The sequence below is a fragment of the Akebia trifoliata genome, chromosome 4 (genome assembly GCF_017979445.1).
Source record: "Akebia trifoliata isolate Shusen 1 chromosome 4, ASM1797944v1, whole genome shotgun sequence".
Taxonomy (NCBI): domain Eukaryota; kingdom Viridiplantae; phylum Streptophyta; class Magnoliopsida; order Ranunculales; family Lardizabalaceae; genus Akebia; species Akebia trifoliata.
Window position 1 is genome coordinate 19,457,557 of NC_141378.1, and position 22,145 is coordinate 19,479,701.

At 32.1% G+C, this 22,145-nt stretch overlaps 1 protein-coding gene across 1 annotated transcript; it reads left to right on the plus strand.

The window, feature by feature from the left end:
* The first annotated feature begins 7,662 nt into the window (after nucleotides 1-7,662).
* On the plus strand, nucleotides 7,663-13,344 carry LOC147404353 (putative protein phosphatase 2C 2). The gene is made up of 5 exons (XM_086440275.1): nucleotides 7,663-8,496; nucleotides 9,765-9,938; nucleotides 11,732-11,902; nucleotides 12,768-12,947; nucleotides 13,073-13,344. The coding sequence occupies exons 1-5, from the start codon at nucleotides 7,777-7,779 to the stop codon at nucleotides 13,217-13,219; spliced, it is 1,392 nt and encodes a 463-aa protein (XP_086296401.1). The 5' UTR covers nucleotides 7,663-7,776; the 3' UTR covers nucleotides 13,220-13,344.
* The last annotated feature ends 8,801 nt before the right edge of the window (nucleotides 13,345-22,145 follow it).

Sequence of the window (22,145 nt, forward strand, 5' to 3'; positions counted from 1 at the left end):
TCGAATCCGATTCGGATCTTATTAGCTAAAATCATATCTAAACCATTTTGTTCTCACCAAACCTGTATTCAGATTCGATCGAAGTACTTGATTTGGGTCGATCAGGTCGAATAATTTTGGACCGTTCAACATTCTTTTTGGTTATATTTCTTTTCTAATTGCTATACTATTCTATTTTATCATTACAATTTTTTTATTTTAATAATAATTCATGTAAGATTTAATTATTAGAAGAAAGATATCTTGAAAAAAATAAAAATATAATTTTCAAAGCAATATATTATTCGGATCTAGACGGATATAGGAGTGGATCCGTATTCAACCCGGATTCGACTCGGTTCAAGGGACATCAACTCATATCCGACCCATTTTTTAGTTGGATATACTTGAAGGAATCAAACCTACCAAATTTGGATTCGGATGGCACGGATTTCAAATAAAATCTAACCCATTTTATGCCCTGCATATGCATATGACTGCATTTCATTAATCAATTTGACATATTTTGGTATATAGATCCATCTGGGGTTTCGGCCAAAAATTCAAAAAAGTTTTGGAGTATCAATCAAATTGAATTTTTAGAATACTGATCCATCTACCAGGCTGTGGGGCAAACATCCAAAACGATTGACTGTAAAGGGATAAATAATACTAATGTATATGTCCGACTGGTACATATCAAGACTTTCATTGATGTGTCAACTTCAAAAGTTTGTTAAATGTTTTTTAAATATAAAAGGGGTAAAATAATATAATTTTATATATTTTAAAATTTTATATTACTTTCTGATGAAGGAACGATAAGTCCTATGTATGAACAATGGACCATTGCACCTTATGACCCAATTTTTACTCGATTTAGACCATATCTTGACTAAAGGCTTATTTTTTATTTTGTTTTTATTTTTGAATGTTTGAGATACTCCTCCATTCTCAAACTCATGACATGACTCATTTACCTTAGTTTTCTCCTAAATAACTTGATTGATTTCATCTTCAATCTCTTGCTAAAAACCCATGTCTTATTCAACTAAAAATCTATCATCACCAAGTTCATCAATTTCTATGGTATCTTCAGTCCATTTTTTTTCCTGTCTTGAATGGAAGGTATTATTCTTCTCACCCACGCAACTTGTGCTAATGAGTTACTCGTTGCTTTTGTTTGTTAATTGCTCTTTGCACATACTTTGATCACTAATTAATAAAGGGCACCGCTAGAGGATAACACCAATAAGATAAAGATTAAAGATCATTACTAATTCCTTATCAAATTAGGAGAATCTAATTCACTAATCACTCAATCAATTCAAAATAATTAAAATCAATTAGACTTGGACTTTTAAGACCCATGAGCTCAATAGGAGAAGTCCACTTCAAGTTGGTCCAATGTACTTCTTGACCCTAATTGGTGTCTAAGGATGGTCATGCCCTGTTTACATGGAAATAGACTATGTCTATTCTAAGCAAGAGGTGATTTAAGAGTATCTTTACTACACATTGTGCACCACATCTTATCTGTGGACTTGACTAACTAGTTTTGATTTAATAGAATCAAGTTGGAAAACTTGTTACGCTGTTTCTAACCAATTAGGAGCTATTTAGTATTAGGCATGCACCTTATTAGATTAAGTCTTTTGTTTTTATTATTTGATTGGTCGATTGTGTTGAGTGCATGCTTAGTAGGCGTTCACAAAGAGAAGAAGTAGAACTTCTTGATCTTGAGATAGAGCGTACGATTAATAGGATCCGTAGAAATCCATCATCATCATCATCTTCTATCACCATGGGTGATCATGAAAGAACCTTGAGCGAGCTTTTTGCTCCTACTTTTGCTACCCCACTAATTGCATTATCTTACCTAAGTTCCATGGTTTTGAGTGTAAGCAACCCTAATTCACCTCAACAAATTTTTGACAATTTGTTAAAACTTTAGAAATCAAAATCTAGATAAGGAGAGTGTAAAATTGAAGTTGTTTCCTATTTCATTGGAAGATCACATAGTTGCATGGTTGAACTCGCTAACATCAAATTCCATTACCACTTGGGATGTTTTATTTTAGAAGTTCATGGCAAAGTTTTACCCTATGACCAAAGTAGAAAAAATGAAGGATGTCATTAGGAAGTTTTAAGGCACCCCGATGAAGAATTCTTCCAAACTTATGAGAGATTCAACGACTATTTGTCAAAGGCCATATCATGGTATTGATAATGCACTGTTAGTCCAAGGTTTTTACAAATGATTAACCACAAGTTAGCATACCCTAATTGAGTCCATGCTAATGATAAGTTTATGAATCAAACGTAGAACCAAGTGTATGATTTTTTGGTCAAATTAGTAGAAAATGCTCAGAATTGAAGTACTATTAGCGGAGGGTTCGAGAAAGAAGAGTTACTGAAGAAGTCAAATATCTATGAGATGAAAATAAATCTTGATCTTAAGAATGTCATTACAAGTATGGTGAGTGGGATGAATAAATTGAATAAGAAAATTGATGCATTTACCATTTAGATAAATAACCCCCACCACAAGTCTCACCCAATTTTGCAAATAGTGAGTGAGTAAGGTATAATGTGTGACCTACGCGATAACAATAACCATTTGGTAGAATGTTGTCCCAGCTTACCGATGATCAAGCTAGCTAATGTGATGAATTCCTATAACACCTATAGGAAACTTATGCCTAATTACTTTAGCCAAACGTACATACCACCCTGATAATAGGTATCATTCCAATTTCTCTTATTATTAGAATGAGCCTTTCCAACATAGTGGTTCTATAGGTTTCAATTGGAATTTTTCCATGCAAAATGCTCTTCAAATGAACCAAACTATGGTTATTCAAAACTCATACCCACCTTGGCAGTCTAATCAACCTATGAAATGTAGAGCTTTAGTCCCCGATCTTATGACCAATTACACTCCTCCTACCCCACAACAATCATATTCATTTTTAGAGTCTATGATGATTGAGTTGATAAAGTAACAACAACTCATCTAACAACAACAACAAATCAATCAAGTCCAAACTCAAATCAATTATGTCACTACTAAAGTCATAGCAAAGATGGAAGTTCAAATGGGTTAGTTAGTTCTGTCTTTAAGAGAGAGGGAGAGAGAATGGTTAATTTCTAAGTCAAACAAATCCTAACCCTAGAGGCAGTCAACAGTTCAAAATGGACCAAAAGGACAATACGAGGTAAGAAGCTATTCTGGAGTCTCACAAGACTTGAATTAGAAGTCCGTTCTTTATCTTTGTAGTTTGACTTTTAGTTGTCCCCAAGTTAAGGTAATTATTTGTTCAAAGACATCCATCAATATTCATATATATATATATATATATATATATATATATATATATATATATATATATATATATATATATATATATATATATAGGGTCCCGTTCGCCACCCTTAGTTTTACCACACACTTTAACAAACGCGTTTTGTCTTACATGGGTTAGAAGTTTCGGAATGAGCTGATTTTTGGTGAGGATGATCTCTATGGTGAGGAGATCATCCTCACCAAAAATCAGCTCATTCCAAAACTTCTAACCCCATCAAAATTGATTTACAAAAAATGGACGGTCCACGATTTTTCAACGTGTAAACATGGGGCTAAACATTTCGGAATGGGCTGATTTTTGGGGAGGATGATCTTCTAATCATAGAGATCATCCTCACCAAAAATCAACTCATTCCAAAACTTCTAACCCATGTAGGACAAAAAACGTTTGTTAAAGTGTGTGGTAAAACTTAGGGTGCTGAACATTTCCCATATATATATATATATATGTATATATATATATTTGTAATATTTAAAACATTTTATATTACTAAAATTGTTTCTTTCTCAAGAAACAATTAATGTAAGATAACAAAGAATGATCTAGAAAAGAGATAGAATGGATTCTCCATCAAGTCGATAGAATCCCAATGTTTTGGAAATGATACATGGAGTAGCATAAGCTCACAAGTCAGTTGAAGCTCTAGAATGAGAACACAAATTGGCTTCCTTTATTTTCCAATATTATTGTGACTAGACCCATAAGTTAATGGAAGATGCTATGATCATTATTTGAACAAAGTCGATTTTCAAATGTAACTCTAGAGCTCAGTCCTAACGTGTATAAGATATGATAGTGGGTCCATTAATTTGGAAAGCTTTTGTCATTAATCCAATCAAAGATGGACAACACTCAATAAATCTTTACAATTCTTGCATTTTTTTCAACATAGGAAAGACTTTCTTTGATTGAGACCACTTAACTTCAATGTTTATAGACTTGATTCAAACGCTGTAAATTTAGTAACCTTTCTCACAAAGAAAACTCGATGTGGGATTGAGTTCTAGTCTGAACAATGGACCATTGCAACTATAAGATGACCGAATTCGTACTTGATTTAGACCTTACCTTGACTAAAGGTCTTCTGCACTTTTTTGTAAAAATAAGAACAAAAAATCAGTCTTCAGAGAACTAGAACCCTTTGACGTTTCCCTCCATTCCTAATTTCATTTTTAAATACTTTCTTGTAGTCTTTTAATCTAACCCAACCATCGCTTGGGTTTTAAATGGTTGTTTATTTCGTGTTTAGTGAGTTTGATTCTTCAATTAAGGGTTCTTCTTGCTCCTGCGAACCCAAATATTTTTTTAACATTTTTGGAGCTGATCCTTCTCCATCACTTGGGTTTTCAATGGTTGTTTATTTCGTGTTTAGTGAGTTTGATTCTTCAATTAAGGGGTCTTCTTGCTCCTGCGAACCCAAATATTTTTTTAACATTTTTGGAGCTGATCCTTCTCCAAATCTCAGTTTTTAATCAGACCTTGTTAACTATTTTGCTTTTCTTCAAACAGATCTTGATTCATTGTATGCTCAGAAACAATAATGGTTACAATGAAATATTAGTGATTATTGCAATTAAATGAGAATAATACTTTCATTTTAGAATATTTTTTTGTTGAAATTAACTAATTTATTGAAGACTTTTGAAACACTAGAAAATTTTCACAATGAAACGACTGCTAGTCAAACAATCTCTTGTTATTATTATTATTATTTGATAGGTCACTGGTTAATATTATTATTACAAAAAATATTGTAGTTTTTACAAGGAAATATAATTACTAATGATATAAAAACATGAAAATTTCCCAATGCACACATGTGATGTGATCCTATCAAGATCCCGCATACACGTCCTGATTATCAAGAACTTGCAATCACCTATGCTACGTGGGATCTCTAACAAGAATCAAGCTCATTCGACTCGAACCTTTTAAACGTTATGTGAAAAAGGGGTAAATTTGACGAACCTTGGAGTCGAATTTATCCCTTTTTTCATATAGTAATTGAAGGGAAATTATGAATTTGTAAAAACTCTTATCATAAAAAGCATGGTTTAAGCTAGTAGGAAAGAGCTATTTGATGGAACATGGCTCCTAGATGTGACCAATGCGAGCTAACAGACTAAGCATAATAACTAGACATGCCAAGCTAGAGCTAAATGCTAGGGCATCGTTTCTTGATATAATTTTGATAGAAGCTTTTTTTTTTTAATGACGGGAGTGTTTTTATTGTAAGCTCGACTAGGGGCAGAGTTCATAAGGAGCTAGTGGGGGCAATTGCCACCACAAAACTTTGAGACACCCCCATATTTTCAATTAATTACATGCCCCATTTATCCCCACTCCCTCTCATCTCTCTCTATTTGCCCCCACACCCTTAACTCCCTCCAATTTTTGTCTCCTCCCCTCCCCTTCCCTTCCCTTCCCTTCCCTCCTCTCCTTTCAATTTTTTGTTGATGACATTGCCTCTTGACCGGGCCTTCTCATATACTAATTGAAAATGACCTAAATATCATTTTCTTCAACTTCTAACCAAAAACCTCTAAATTTTGCCCCCACTATAAGAAAATCCTGGCTCCACCCCTGGGTTCGACTAGCAGGGACGAGGCAATTGACCTTGTGGAGTACCATACTTATCAAAATCCTTTGGTACAATACCCACCATGTTACACATACCAAGCAAGATGGGATAAATCCCTCCTGGTGGCCAATGAGGGTTGAACTCAAGAAGGGAGACGAAGGAACATGGACATTATTTTATTTTATTTTATTTATTATAAATCTTATATTCTATTAAATTGAACGTTATAGTAGAATTTGCAGGTATCCCATTAGAATTGATCCAATCGTCAGAGAAAACCATTGAAATCTTATCAATTATCTACCTTATCTTAAGGTGTAGCATTTGATTTTATCCCCCCATATTGCATTAGGAAGGTTTCAAGTGCTATATAATTTTGTAATTTTTAACTACTCTTTTACATATGTTATTAATACCAAAAGTGTTTGGTTTCTCAACTTAACAATACAAGACAATTAAGAATGATCTACAAAGGAGCTAGAATAAGTCTTTAATCCAAAATGATAGATTCCAACATTTTCGAAATGAGGCATGGAGAAGCATAAGCTCTCAAAGTGTCAGGTCAAGGTCTTATGAACTAGTCATGGATGAATAAGGTCTTCCAATTAATAAACTCAAAATGAATATATTTTCCTTTATTTTCTATTGTATATTGTGACTAATCAGGCAATCATTTAATGGGGACATGTGATGATAATTGTTTTCAAATGTGAATTCGAGATGATAAGATATGACTTCGTCCAGATGTGCATGAGACATACTAGTGGGCTCATTTGAACAGTTCTGTTACCACCCAAGGAATGATGGGCCCACACCTCAATAAATCTTTAACTTGTTCATAAAAGAAATACATTGCCAACAATCAGACAATTTTGAAACCTTGAATTTTTGACCTGATGATAGATAATTGAAATACTCTTCCAACGTAGATGGATCAAACGTGACGCTTGATTGTATAAGAAAGTAATATTGGTTGACGATGATTGTGGTCCAATGGTAAAATTAACGATAAGGATTTGGTCCCTTTGATCATTTTTTCGAAATTGGGTGATCTATTGACTTACTCTATTGCATGCTCGTTGGAAAACTTTCGTGGGGTTGGGGTGTGCCCCCACGAAAATTTGATCTATTAATTTTTCTCATAGTGAGGTTGTGAGAGAGATTATATTAGACGGATGTTAAATAATATAATAGTACGTTTAGTACTAGATCTTATGTCTGTTCTTGCGGCGATTCCCGCGTTATCTTCCCGACCAATTCCTTCGCATTGAAGGTTTCAATGATCTCTGGCGTGTTTGTGCACAATTCAAAAACCGTTGGTTTCTTCCGTTGACTAGTCAATTTCTTCACCAACAAAAGAAGCAAAACAAGTGAATGGCCCACCCTAAGAAGACATTTTTACCCCTAGTTATATACACTGTTGACCGTTTCATTATGTTAAAATCATAACTTTGAAATCAGTGAGTCATCTTGAAACTCGACCAAATTGACTCGACCCATTTGAGAATTCAAGGGATTAATACAAGTTTTCAATGGATCAGTTGCCCTAGAAAATTCCATCTTGGTGTCACCTTAAAGATCGTCTAAGAAACAACTGAGTTGACATATGGGTAGTTGAGTTGACTCATGGAAACTGACTCAACTCAAGTTTTCAGGTTTTAGATCACAATTTGATTAAAAGGGAATCTTTGGTGGGGTCATCATGCGTCAAAAGAGGGGATACCTCTCAATCACTTCCCACAGAAGAAAACCCTGAAGTTTCCCACCTTTTATAAGGGTCTGAAGTCATATAACCCTAATGTTATATGAAACTGTTTTTTTCAACAAATTGTCCTTCCAATAAAAAAGATGATAGATTTAGATAAGTTTCTTTGGGGCTTCTCTATCATTTTTTTCCTTCAAGACTTGTTTCAAGTCTTTAGAAAGGCCATATCCATGGCTCTAGGCTATAATACTTCTTCATCTCCTCCTTCACCTTCATGGTCAAGTCCTCAATCGTCAACTTTCATTCCCAAAGGCATCACTGTAGCTTCCAAAGATCACCCTATCGACAATTCCTCGGGTAAGACAATTCTAGTAGATTGTATGGCTCCTAATTCGCCCATTCCAATGTCGAATGGATTAAATATCATGCGAGTGGAGGATTCCTCTAAAGAGAATTTATGTTCTGAAATGTTCCTACAAGAGAATTCATGTTACGAGAGTAACACGAAAAGGAAGCTTGTTTTCGACGAGATGTGTTTGAAGTCCAAGGACTACTTGGAAGAGAATTTCGATTATGACAAGTACCCAAAGGAGAATTCGGGTATCTTGGTGCAGGAAGGATTGATGTCTGTAGAAAATATCATCATGAAAGATATTAAAGAATCTAGAAAGCTAAGAAAGAGGCCAGCCAAGCTTATCTTACCGTCGGAATCTTGTTCGAGTTTGAATTTCGGTGAAGAGCTAGGTCAGAAGGAATTTGAAGTTGAGGGTAGAGATTTTGTTTTGGCAAATAAGAGAGGAAGAAGGGGTGTCATGGAAGATAACTATGGAATTATAACTGATATTATTGGAGATCCCAAGCAGGTAATAATCAAGTTTTTTTTTTTTTTTTCAAATATTTTCTGAGGATTTTTTTTTATAGGATCATATATACATACCCAACAATTTTTTTTCCCTCACAATTCAATTGCCTAAACTAAGAAAGACTTGATGGAAACTGCAAATTTCTTATTTATGGCATCCTCTTAGCCCATCTCTCTCAAACTCCAAAAATAAGAAGTGATATCTTGTACTCCAGGTAGTTGTGTACCTATTCAACTTGAACTCTCCTTTATGTGCCATGTGCCTCACTCTTTGAGGCTGGTCCATGAATGTTTAGGTCAATTATATGAATATAATCTAGGGTGGGGTTTCTTGTCATTGGATTTCAGCAAATCCATGATGGGAAAAATGATCATATCCAATGGCCAGAAATCACCAATCAATCTAATTTTGTGCTAGCCTATACCAAAAAATTTAGACATTAATGGCTGGTCAATTAGACTATGAGGCATGCCAAGGAGGAGTATAGTAAAAATATTAAGCTTATAAGATTATTCAATACATTCTGTAGAAAATAAACTAATTTTTAAGAGAGAGAATGAGAGATAAGTTGATATATTCCTGTTGATGGATGTGATTAATTGTGAGAGTATGTTTATAATTTCATAAGGTAATATTATTACCATAAGTTGATATACATAAAAGGGTCTTTCATTTCTTTTTTTATTTATAAAAATTAAATTAAAAAAAACGTGGTTTCAAAGTTTCAAATAGTTTTGACGGAGACATTTCGGTTTGAGTACTGATTTCCTAACTCAATCTTACATAATAACTCAAAAACTCACTGATGTGGCATGTGAAAGAATAATAGATTTTTTTCTCGGGATACACAACTGCACATGTTTATGAAGATGTGCAGTTGTGTATCTCAAGGAAAAAAAATATATGGTTCTTGCACAAGCCACGTCAGTGAGTTTTTGAGTTAGAAAAAACATCACACTTTCGATTTTGATCAAGATTGGAGAGAAACATTGAATGTTAAGGGAATGTCTTGGTTAAGATTGACTTGTTTTTCTTCCCAACCAAAATATTGCCTTGGGGCGAGATTTTGAACCTTGGATAGAGATAAGTTATTATAACATGAGATGCAATTTATCATAACTATGGTCCATCTCAATGCATATCTTAGAGATTTAGATTAACATCAATAGGTTCATTAAATTGGATTCTCTTTCTATAATGATGTATCTTTTGCATCTACATAAATTTAATAAGGTAATATAATTATCAGTAAATCTATATCTCTACAGGCGTTTTTTGGTGTGTTTGATGGACATGGAGGTCGTGCAGCTGTGGATTATGTCTCTGAAAATCTAGGAAAGAATATACTAACAGCTCTTACACAAGCTGAAAAGGCGGGAGATCAGTTAGAGAAAGCAATTAGAGATGGCTTCTTGATCACAGATCAAGAATTTCTAAGCAAGGTAAGGTACCAATTACCAACATTTTTTAACATTTCAATGGTCTAGACTAAATTATTTTCAGTTAAGTAAAACTGAAGATTAAATGGTTAGTACATCCACGGGTCGAACTCTTGCCTTCGTGAATTGCCCCCTAAGTGTTTGGGTTCGATTAACCTATGGTCACTGTAGAAGGCTTTAGGGTAACTTAGATATCCCCATTTGGATTTTGGTGAATATTTGAGAAACGCTTACATTTTCAAACTAATGACACATCTCGTTTATGAGAGATGTGAGAGATGATCCCTAGATCAGTGATGTATGCATGAAACGAGAAAACAATCGAGAAATATTAAAGGATTTACGCGGTTCAACTAGGATCTACATGACTACATCCACAAATGAGAATTGAGAGGGTTTCATTATGTTTTAGAATGATAATTTTCCTGATTTTATAATAGTAAGTTTCCCAATCCAAAACCAATTCTCAGAAAATCCAAGATTCTATATTCACCCTTACATCAAATTTCATATTAGAGTTTTACTAGGACTACAGATTAGGTATTTGATGAACCGGGGCCCTAATTCAGGGCATCTAACCCCATATAAAAGAGATTAATAAAAAATAACCTAAATACCCTTTTGTTTAACTTCAATTCTTGCCAAAATCATTCATCTTAGACCATTAGTTTTAGTGACAAGATCACCATTTATTCTCCACCAGAGTTAATCAATTACTTGATTTTCTCTATTGTTGATTCTTCTAGGTTAATGAAAAGAAAATAAGCATAGTCTTTTTTTTTCTTGGATGTCTTAGGAAAAATAATAAAGGGTTAAAAGGATGGATGTTTTTTTTTTTTTTTTTGGGAAAAAAACAGGAGTTTTCTATTAAAATAATCAAGTGTAAACAAATAAATCGAACTTTTTTATGTAATGGACTATTGAAGGAAAAAAATCAAGAATTTTTAGCTAGAGGCTGAAAAAGAGGATATTTTGGTCATAGTGCATGGAGATATGCCTTCAGTTAGAACATTCAAGGTTATAAATATTCAGCAAAATCCAAAAGGGTATATATCTATCACATAGGGATCGATAGATTCATGAAAAATGACTCATAAAACTGCATAATACTGAAAAAACCCAACTGTCAAGGATAAAAACATGTATTAGGGGATGTCACATATCCCGATGATCAATATTGGTGGTTGGATTTTTTGTTTTAACGGAGAGGATTTCATGTTTTCTTTAACAAATTGTCAAAATGGTAAATGAAAATTGAAAAATTAACAAAACCACACTGTTCAAAAATGGTAAAATTTGAAATGAACAGTAATTTTCATATCAAAACCTTTTTTAAACTTTGTTTTATAAAACAATATAAATATCTCCCGTTTAAGTAAACAGATAGAAGTATCACTATTTTGTCATCTAAATTCCTTCCACTGTGATGCTTTTCTTTTGAAGCAAATATCATCGTACTAACATCTCTATGATATTTTTATTGTTTACTTAAACATGGGATGTGTATACTATTTTATAAAACAAAGTCAAAAGGGTATTTTTGGTGCAAAATTATTATTCATTTTAAAATTTACCATTTTGGTAAAAATAATTTATTTATTAAAATGGTAAATTATCATTTTATAAATAAGTTGAATAGTGCATCATTTTGGTAATTTTTCAATTTTCGTTATATGTTTTGGTAAATTACCTCTTTCTTTTTCGAGTCATCTTTTCATGAGTCTACATATCCCAACCCCTATATAAATTTTCCAAGGATTTGTTTGATTTACATATGTATGCATTTTCATTAACAGGAAATAAGTAGTGGAGCTTGTGTAGCTACTGTGATCTTGAAGGATGGGGAACTATATGCAGCAAATGTTGGTGACTGTAGAGTGGTTTTGAGTAGGAAGGGATTAGCAAATGCATTAACAAGCGATCACCATGTTAATAGGGAAGATGAGCGCTTTCGGATTGAGAACTTGGTAAGCTTTTATATAATTACCCGTGAAATTTACCAAAACGGAGCACTATTGAACTTGTTTCCAAAAACGGTAATTTATCCTTTTCAGAATTTTTTTTATATTACAAAAAGGGTAAAAAAAATATGAACAGTAAATTGGTAACTTTTATGCCAAAAATACCATTTGACATAAGATCAGATTTTTTTTTTTTTTTTTTAAATTGTCAAAAGTATCCATTGAAATAACATTTTATTTTTAAAAAAAATTAACTCAATGTCAACACGATCCTCTTGACATAAGATTAAAGTTTATTTTTTTACATTGTCAAAAAGACCCCATTGACACAACCTTTTTTTTAAATTACTCAATAACAACAAGATCCTTTTGACATGAGATAAGAATTTATTTTTGTACCGTATCAAAATGACTCCATTGAAAAAGAACATTTAAAAAAAGATATGCAAAATGTCAACAAGATCCTCTTGACAAAGAACATTAAAAAAAATGTATTTTGATATAAAAAAATTATCAATTTACTATTCATTTTTTTTACCATTTTGGTAAAAAAAAAATAGTTCTGAAAATGGTAAATTTACTATTCAAATTTTTTTTACCATTTTGGTAAAAAAAAAGTTCTAAAAATGGTAAATTTACTTTTTTATTTTTATTTTACCATTTTGGTAAAAAAATAATTCTGAAAACGACAAATTACCATTTCCAGAATTAAGTTCAATAGTGATCCATTTTGGGAATTATTCGATTTTCGATACATGTTTTGATAAAATTTTCTAATTAATAACTAATAACCAATGACCTCCCCACCCCTTAATTTTTCTTGATCCTTTGATTAAATAATCATTCTTGATCTATTCAAATCCGAATATAGGGAGCTTATGTAAATTGCCAAAATGGAGTTTGGAGAGTTCAAGGATCGCTTGCAGTTTCTAGAGCAATTGGAGACTTGCATTTAAAGGAGTGGATTATATCTGAGCCCGAGATTAATAAACTTCGATTAACACCAGATTGCGAGTTTTTGGTGATTGCTTCTGATGGATTGTGGGATAAGGTCTGGATATATATAGGCATAAGCAGGAATTCATTTAATTTCCTTTTTTTTTCTTTTATTATTATTATTGAACTTCTTTTTGGATGTACTTTAGTCCCTAATTCGACTAATTTTGTGTTAATTAGGTGACTAATCAGGAGGCAGTTGATGTGATTTCAAAACACAAGAACTCCATTGAATCCTGCAAAAAACTTGTAGAGATTTCTTCTAGTAGAGGTAACAGGGATGATGTAACTGTGATGGTGGTTGACCTTCAAAATTTTAAGACATAAAGGATGATCTCTATGAATAAATAGAGATGGAAGATTAATAGTGGATTTTTTTTTTCTTATTTGAGAACTAAAACTTATACAATATTTAATCAATTTCGAGCAATTCATGGAATTAAATTGATTCAGGTTCATTGTACATTGATCATCATATAAACACATTCATTGTTACATTGGTTTGACATGTTTTAATGGAGATGGTTGACCTTCGAAGATGGTGTACTAATATATAAATTTGAACAAAAAATAGGTTATGTTAAATCAGACAGTAAGAATAGTCGGAATGAACTTATCGATTTGATTGAGTGAGTTAGGCACGGAAAAACCATTGTCCTTAAAATCAATTTTACCCCCTTAGGATGATCTCCACAGTGCAGTCGGTCTCAGGAGATTGTTCCAAGATTCAACAGTTACATCTGTTAACTACGTATTCAAAAATAAAAGATCTTCGGTGAACTCGAACGAATCAGTTGGTGTACGAGCAATGATGAAAAATACAAGAACAAAAGAGAGTGAGATCAGAACAATATTTTTGTTTACATTCTGTTTTTTTGCGTATAGAACTCTAAGACACGCTTATCATTCTATAATAGTTAAAGCCCAACGGTTCAATGGGTTAAAGAGAGAGAAGTTTGGGCTTTAATTAACCTATTTCTGAACGTTGGAGAATCCAAATGATCAACAAAGATTAATTCTAACGATTATATGGGATATTTAAGTAAAAAATATCAAACAAATTTGAGCAAAAGTGGGCTTTTCACGCTTACCCATGTGAGGCTTAAATATGAGATTTGCATTCTCTTGCGTTTGCATCACATGTGCACACACACCAGGGATTTTTGATAGGTTGGCCCCAAACACAATGGGCTACAATCCCATGGTGCCTTAGGCCCCCAAGTGCGCGGGAAGCCCAATCTTTTTCTCACTCAAACAAGTAGGAGAGTGTAAACATTTATAAATTGAACACAAATATTATATTTAGCCAATGTGTGAGTAAAGATTTAAAGAGTTATCTTTACAACTTTCAAGAGAAAGCAAATTAAGAGTCTTTGATTTTTCAACTATCACAAATAAGAAAAATGTTTTCTTAGCTAAGGTTTCATCAAAAATGGAAAAATCCTACACCAACTACACTCAAGAGAAAAGAAGGTATTGAGTTCAAATCTTGCCTTCAACAAAATCCAATAAATAATTTTAATTATGGATCCTACAAAAATCCCCCGTAGATTCATAGTAAGAAAGAATAGGAAAAATTGTTTGTACAAAGTAAAATATTGGATATTTAATGTTGATATCTTTGATCTTAATCGACACTTAATATAGATAGGCAAAACTTATAAGGACTTGGTGTAACTAGATTACTTAACCATTTCCCTTTTTGAGTAAGTTAACTATCATATCATACATATTTTTCTTTCTTAGACTAATCAAGTTCTTATGATTTGACACTTTTCAATCATGTGTCAAATCTTGATTATTTTCATGAATGCTTTAGAGTACTTGCCTATAGTATAGGGAGTGACCCCACCCCCACATTCACATAGGTAATTCCATTAAATGTGTTCTATGACTGTTACATACTACCCACATATAGGTTATGAATTTATTAAGAGCTTTAACTCATTCTCACATCATTACAAAACAATAGTAGTCAATATTATATGAAATGGATGAAAAGTTAAAACTCTTTTTCACTAGTGCTCACTTATTAGTTCAGTGACTTGTTATTACCTATTAAATCTATTTCTTGGGATTTTCATTCACATAGATTGAATTTTCATCACAAACTAATTATTTACATAGGCTTAAGTCCCATTCTCTTCGATGTATTACTCACTAGTTCTCTATTTAGTATTTTTGTTAACAGATCTGCTAGGTTGTTTTCTAATCTCAGAAAGTCAACAACGATCATACCATCCGTCATTAGTTGTCTTACTATATTGTTTCTTAGACAAATGTGTTTACTCTTACCATTATATATATGATTTTTAGCATTGATTATAACTGCCTAGTTATTATAATAAATGGATATTGAAAGTATTGATTTTTCTCATAAAGGAACATTTAATAAAAGATTTCTCAACCACTCTACTTTAGTTCCTGCTAGTTCTAAAGTAATGAACTTTGATTCCATTGTTGATTTGGTCATACATGTCCGCTTAGAAGATTTCCAAGGGAAAACTCCTCCATCTAGTGTAAAGACATAACCACTAGTGGATTTAGCTTCATCGAATTCTGAGATCCCATTAGCAAACTCTATCCTTGAGTACATTTGGATTTCTATTAAAATGTAAGTCTAAATCCATAGTTCACCTGAAAAATTCGAGAACCCTCACTAAAACTGTCTAATGATCTCAATTAGGATTTCTCGTGTATCTACTTAACACCCCAATAACAAAAGCTATATTTGGCGAGTACAGTTCATCAGATACAATAAACTTCCTATGATAATAGTATATTTCTTTTGTGACATGCTATCACCTATATTTTTCTTTAATTTCATGCTAGGATGAAAATGAGTTAAAATGGGTGCACTATCAAAATGTTCAAACTTCTTAAGTATTCTTTCTACATGACTTTGAGATAGAACATAGTTTTCATTTTTCTTTGTGATTTTAATTCTTACCATGATATCAACTTCTCCTATGTCTCTCATATCAAACTTAGACTTTAAAAAATATTTGGTATCTTCAACTACTTTAATACTAGTTTTTATGATTGACATATTGTCTACATACAAACAAATGATCACACTAGTCTTACCTCTAAATTTTCTATAAACACATCTATCACAATCAGTGAAGACATACCCACTAGTTTTAAACATATAATCAAATTTTTGATGCCATTTGTTAGGTATTTATTTTAATCCATATAAAGACTTTACAAGTTATAAAATTTGTTCTCTTGACTATGTACCACACATCCATTTGATTGGCCCATATATATTTTTTTCCATCTAAATCACCATTTAAGAATGCGTTTTGACATCTATTTGGTGAATAATTATCTTATATATAGAGGCTAGGATAACCAAGATTCTAATAGTAGCAATTCTAGAGACTAGAGAATAAGTATCAAAGAAATCTGTCCCCTTTTTTTATTTAAAGCCTTTAGTTATTAATCTCATTTTAAATTTGTCTATAGACTCATCTACTTGTAATTTCTTTTTAAAAACTCATTTGCAACTAATAGGTTTGGTGCCTTTAGGTAAATTAACCAACTTTCAAGTATGGTTCAACATAATTAACTCTAATTCATTGCTAATAGTTTTTTTTTTTCCCCAAAAGACTACATTAGGAGAAATCACAGCCTCTAAGTAAGTCAAAAATCATCATCCACTAAGTACAAAACTCATCTCCTAAGTTAGTTTTTTTTTTTTTTTCTAATTCTCTTACTTCTTCTAGGTTTTATTTCTTCTACTACATTAGTGTGATCTTGTGATGAAGATTCAACTATTGATATTTTATTAATGTCCTCAACAGGGATATTTTTTTCCTTTAGCATCCAAAAATGTTTTATCCTTTATTGAAAAAATATTTTCAAAAAATTTTGCATCCCTAGCTTTAATTATAATATTAGCTTTATAATCATTTCCATTTGATCTCAAAGTTAAAAATCTATATGAAGGATTATTTTATGAATATCCTAAGAATGCACAATCAACGGTCAACGACTTATCTTTATCTTTTTGGTTTCTAGGAGTTCTACCTTATATAAACACCCCCACACTTTGAGTTAACTTAAGTAGGTGTATAATCCTTCTATAACTCATAAGGAATTTTTCCTAAGTACCTATGAGTAATCCTATTAGTTATATACAAGCAGTCAAAATAGCTTCTCCCCACATGTTAATGGGCATTCTTAAATTTATAAGTAAAACATTCAACATCTCTTTAAGTGATCTATTCTTTATTTTTGCTATACCATTTGACTCGGGTGAATATGGAAGAGTTATTTCATTGATAATTTATTTTTGTTCACAAAATTGACTTAAAATATTTGACTAGTATTCTCCTCCTTTATCTGATCTCAATTTTTTGATTTTGCTATCAAATTGATTTTTTACCTCATTCTTATACTTCAAAAACATATCTTTTGCTTCAATTTTTACTTATAAGAAGATAAACTTTTGTATATCTAGGATAATCATCTATAAAGGTAATATAATACCTTTTAATTCCCCTAGACTTAAGGTTCTTAAAGTCTCCAAGATTGTTATGTATAAGACTAAGAAGTTCTGAAGTGATTTGTGAGTAAACTTTGATTTTACACAAACTTCACATTTTTCCAACTCTTTAATTTTCATATTAGGCACAATCCTTAAATTCTTTAAGTTATTTTTTTCTTATATAGTGTGACCTAGTCTACATACCAAAGAGAAGTAGACTCAATAAGATACGCAGTAGGAGAAGTACTTTTATTCACAACATTTAGTACAAAAAATCTCTGATTATAATACCCTTTTTCTAAAAATACCCCATTTTTAGTCAAAATAAGTTTATCAAATTCAAAAATAAGTTTCACTCCTGCTTTGCTCAAAATAGAACCATAAAATAAGTTTTTTTTAATAGTAGGGATGTGAAGAGCATCAATAAGTGCTAATATCTTTTCAGAAGTCAGATTGATCAATACTTTATCTTTTCTAGTAACTTGAGATGTCCTCAAGTCTCTTAAGTAGACCATCTCATCCCCTACTGGATTATAGGAGGTAAACATCTTTTTATTTCCACATATGTGCCTTGTAGTACTAGTATCAACTGCCCACTCCCTTGTGTTTTCTACAAGGCTAACCTCTGAAAGAATTGTCATTATAGTGTCTCCGTCCGTCTCTATCAGGCTTATTATGTTCTGCTTTGGTCTTCTAGAACCTATACTCTGTAGCGAAGTGCCTAGTCTTTCTATATATAGCAATTTCCTTTGGATTTCTTAAATCAACCAATGTTCTTTACATTAGTTCCATCCTTCTTAAATATTTTCTTTGGTTTGAATTTGGTGAACTGAGAACCCCCTTCCACAAGGTTAGTATTGGTAATATGTTCCTTTAACTTTCCATTATTATCTCTTTGCTTACTGATTTTTTCTATGTTGATGTGAACGATGAGATCTTCAAGGTTTTGTCTTTTTTTTTTTTCTACCTAAATTTTTTTTTGTACTCATTTCAATTCGGAGGGAATTTTTCAATTTGAGACCCAACAACAAACTGTTCAGGTAATTTAATACCTCAATAAGTCAATTCATGAACGATGTTCTGAAACTCGTTCACTAAGTCCATGACCGACTTTCCGTTTATAATGGTAAACTCTAAAAGATTCTTGACTATATATTTTTTTACCCCGACATTTTCAGTGACATACTTTTCTTCCAAAGCATCCCACATTTCTTTAGCAGACTCATAAACGTAGTAGATATCATAAAGTATTTTCACAAGCCAAGATCACGTCATAGTAATCTCGAGAAATTTATCCTCGAGATTCGCACAGAAGCTTCCAATTGCTTTGGTGGTTGTAATTGATTGGGTCATTCGAATCAAATTATCCGTCAAATCAACCCGATTACCCGAATACAAATATTATAAATTGGAAGGTTGATTTCAAAGAAGGGGTCCCCTCTTAGGTCCCTCTTGACCCTCTTTTTCTCCCTAATTCTCTGCAATTTTTTCTAATTTTTCTTTTAGAGAGAGTTTTTATAGTAGTGAAAGGATCAATTGTTTTTTTAGTTTTTCTTCTTTTGTAATTCTTTGGAGAACCATTTAAGAAAGGAATCAAGTTTTATTTTACATTTTCTTCTCCATCTATTGTCTTCTTTATTTTCTTCTTGCTGCAACTATGAACTTTGCAATGAGTGGCTAGAATCTCCTAAGAGAATTCAATAATGTCAGAGCAAGTCCATCTATTTAATGTAGTTTTAAATTCATTATTCTTGTTTATCTTGTTAAACATTCTGCTGTAAATTCTTTTTTAATTAGATCCCTTAGCTTATATTTCTGATTCAGCTTTTATACTCATTACTTAGATAAGTTCAAGAACAGCTATGCTATGTGAAGAATCGGAATATAGATTAAGCAATCTCAATCAGATTAGGATTTACATGAATAACTTTTAGTTACTTTCATTGATTAAACGGCTCCACTTTCCGATCCATGAGCAATGACTTGCTACATGGATTGAGTTAGATTCAGAATTAATCTGCATTGTGGATGGTTTGCAAAGGCTACATTGAACTTTCTAATCCCTCTCTCTTAGAATTTCAATCTTTATTTTCTATTTAGATTTCAATTTATAATTTGATTTTCATTTTAGTTTCTGCTACAACTCTGTTTTGTTTTTAAAACTAATCTGTTTTTGTTTCTAAACTCTGTTTTGGTTTTAATCCGAATAACCATTTGAATCCCAACTGTTCCTATGGAACGAATTCGACTTACCCAAAGTCCATTTCTTAATTTCTATCTCTGCATTTACACATCAAGATTTACAATCGATCAAAATGGCGACGTAATATAATTCCTATAGATCCCATCTGTTATGTTCCAATTTTTCAGATTAGGTTCAGTATTTGCAAGTTTTTACATCCTAAGTACAGATATTACATTAAGGTTTTGAGAAAAAATAACATTTTTTGGATCCACCTAGGGTAAAAATTTTCTATTAAAAGATTCTGGTTTCAGTATGTCTGGACTAACGTGTTTGGGTGTGAAGTCCATGATTCAAGATCTAAACAATAGATTATAGAAAAATAATTGGTTTTAAGATTGTTGAGCCTAATGTATAAATCTAAATCACAAAATAGGTTATGTTAAATCAGACAATAAGAATAGTTGGAATGAACTTATCAGTTTGATTGAGTGACTTAGGTACGGAGAAGCCGTTGTCCTTAAAATCACATTGTGGTCCATCCCTTTCATTAAAATCAATAACTCAAATTTTTTTCCCAACGTTTTAGATTAATTTTCTCTTTGAGTGTTTTTTTTTTTTTGTTTTTAAATTTTATAATAAATTGGCCCACCCAAGCCCGATCTGAAGCCCGCTATTGGGTAGGACAACGGGACGGGCTTTGCTTGATAATTTCATATCGGACTGGCTCAAAACCCAGCCCGGTATTGTTTAGGCCTGACTTGAAAGAAGAGCATGATCCAATTTACATCCATAATTACATAATGCAACATATTTCATCAAGCACAACTGTGTCAAGTTTCTTTTAATTGAAGCAATTCTTACTCTTATTATTTGTTTGGAAAAGGGTAAGAGAGGCTTTTTAGGGAATGCTTAAGAGATCAGATTTTTATATTATTATATCATAATTAAGAAACTCTAAAAGCAAATGCACGTAAGATGTGAACTTAAAGATTTAAAAATAATGATCAGTGACTTTGCTTAGAGTTTAGACAATAGGAATGATGAATTTATTAATTAATCCCACTCACAAGTGAAAAACAAAACAAAAGATCTTTTCTTTTTCATCATTAAATCAACCAATTTATAAACTTATATTTCTTGATTAAGGGATGAACCATGTCATTAGCAAATTATAGATATCTTCCAACTACATTTAATAGAAATAAAAATATAATCCCGTTACATTATGAAATCCAAGGATTGGAATGTAATATGTTTCCCGAGGATATGTCATGTATCTCTAGAATAAATCCCAATCATCGGATTTTATATATATATGGCTGGTTTAACAACCAGCAAAAAAAAAAAAAAACTAACCTTTGTAACCACCATTTTGTCCTATATGGGTTAGAAAGTTTGGATTGGGCTAACTTTTTGAGAGGATGAACTCTTCAACATAGATATCATCCTCTCAAAATATTAGTCCATTTTGAAACTTCTGACCCCATCAACGAGGTATACAAGTTGAAGAATTGTGGACTGTTCATTTTTATCAATAATTTGTAAACCACTTTGATGGTGTTAGAGGTTTCGGAATGAGGTGATTTTTTGTGAGGATGATCTCCTCATCCTAGAGATCATCCTCACAAAAACCCATTCAGAAACTTCTAACCCATATGAGATAAAACATTGGCTACCAACATTAACTTTTTTTTGTTGGCTCTCTCTCTCTCTCTCTCTCTCTCTCTCTCTATATATATATATATATATATATATATATATATATATATATATCCAAAATCGTGGACAAAGTTTTATCTTATATGGACTAAAAGTTTTAAAAAGAGTTGATTTTTTGTGAGGTTGATCTCTATGGTGAGGAGATCATCCTCACAAAAAGTCAGCTCATTCGGAAACCTCTAACCCTATGAAAAATTGTTACAAACTAACGATTAAAAGTTGATGATTCATGATTCTTAAACTTATAAATTAGGGTTAGAAACTTCAGAATGAACTGATTTTTTTGAGAATGGTCTCTCACTATAGAGACCGTCCTTACAAAAAATCAGCCTATTCCAAAACTTTTAGCTCATATAAGACAAAACACTTTGACTAGGAATTTTGCAAAAGAATGTTTCCCATATCTATATATTTTCGTATTTTATATTTTCATGAGTCAAAGGATTCCGACCCTGGTTTCAAAACTCTTTTTAACGTCTCATCTCGTCCATGGACGAGACCGAGTTGTATCAGACGAGTCAACTCGTCTTGGACAAGACAATCCATTAGACTCGGTTTACATTGATTCATTTACATATATTTAAATTGAAATGATTATAATTTTGTAATAAAATAACATGGATTATGAAATATTTAGGCATAAAATCATGTGTTTATTTTTATACTAAATATTTATAATCTAAAAAAATAATTATTTTAATCAAAATCTCAATTGACTTGGCTGAGATTTTCAGATGATGTGGTTGTTGAGACACCATGCAAATCCGTATCATTGCTTAACAAGACCGAGATGACTCGGGCAAGTCATCTCAGTCTTGGACAACATTTAAAACCATGATCCCAACCCATCCAGC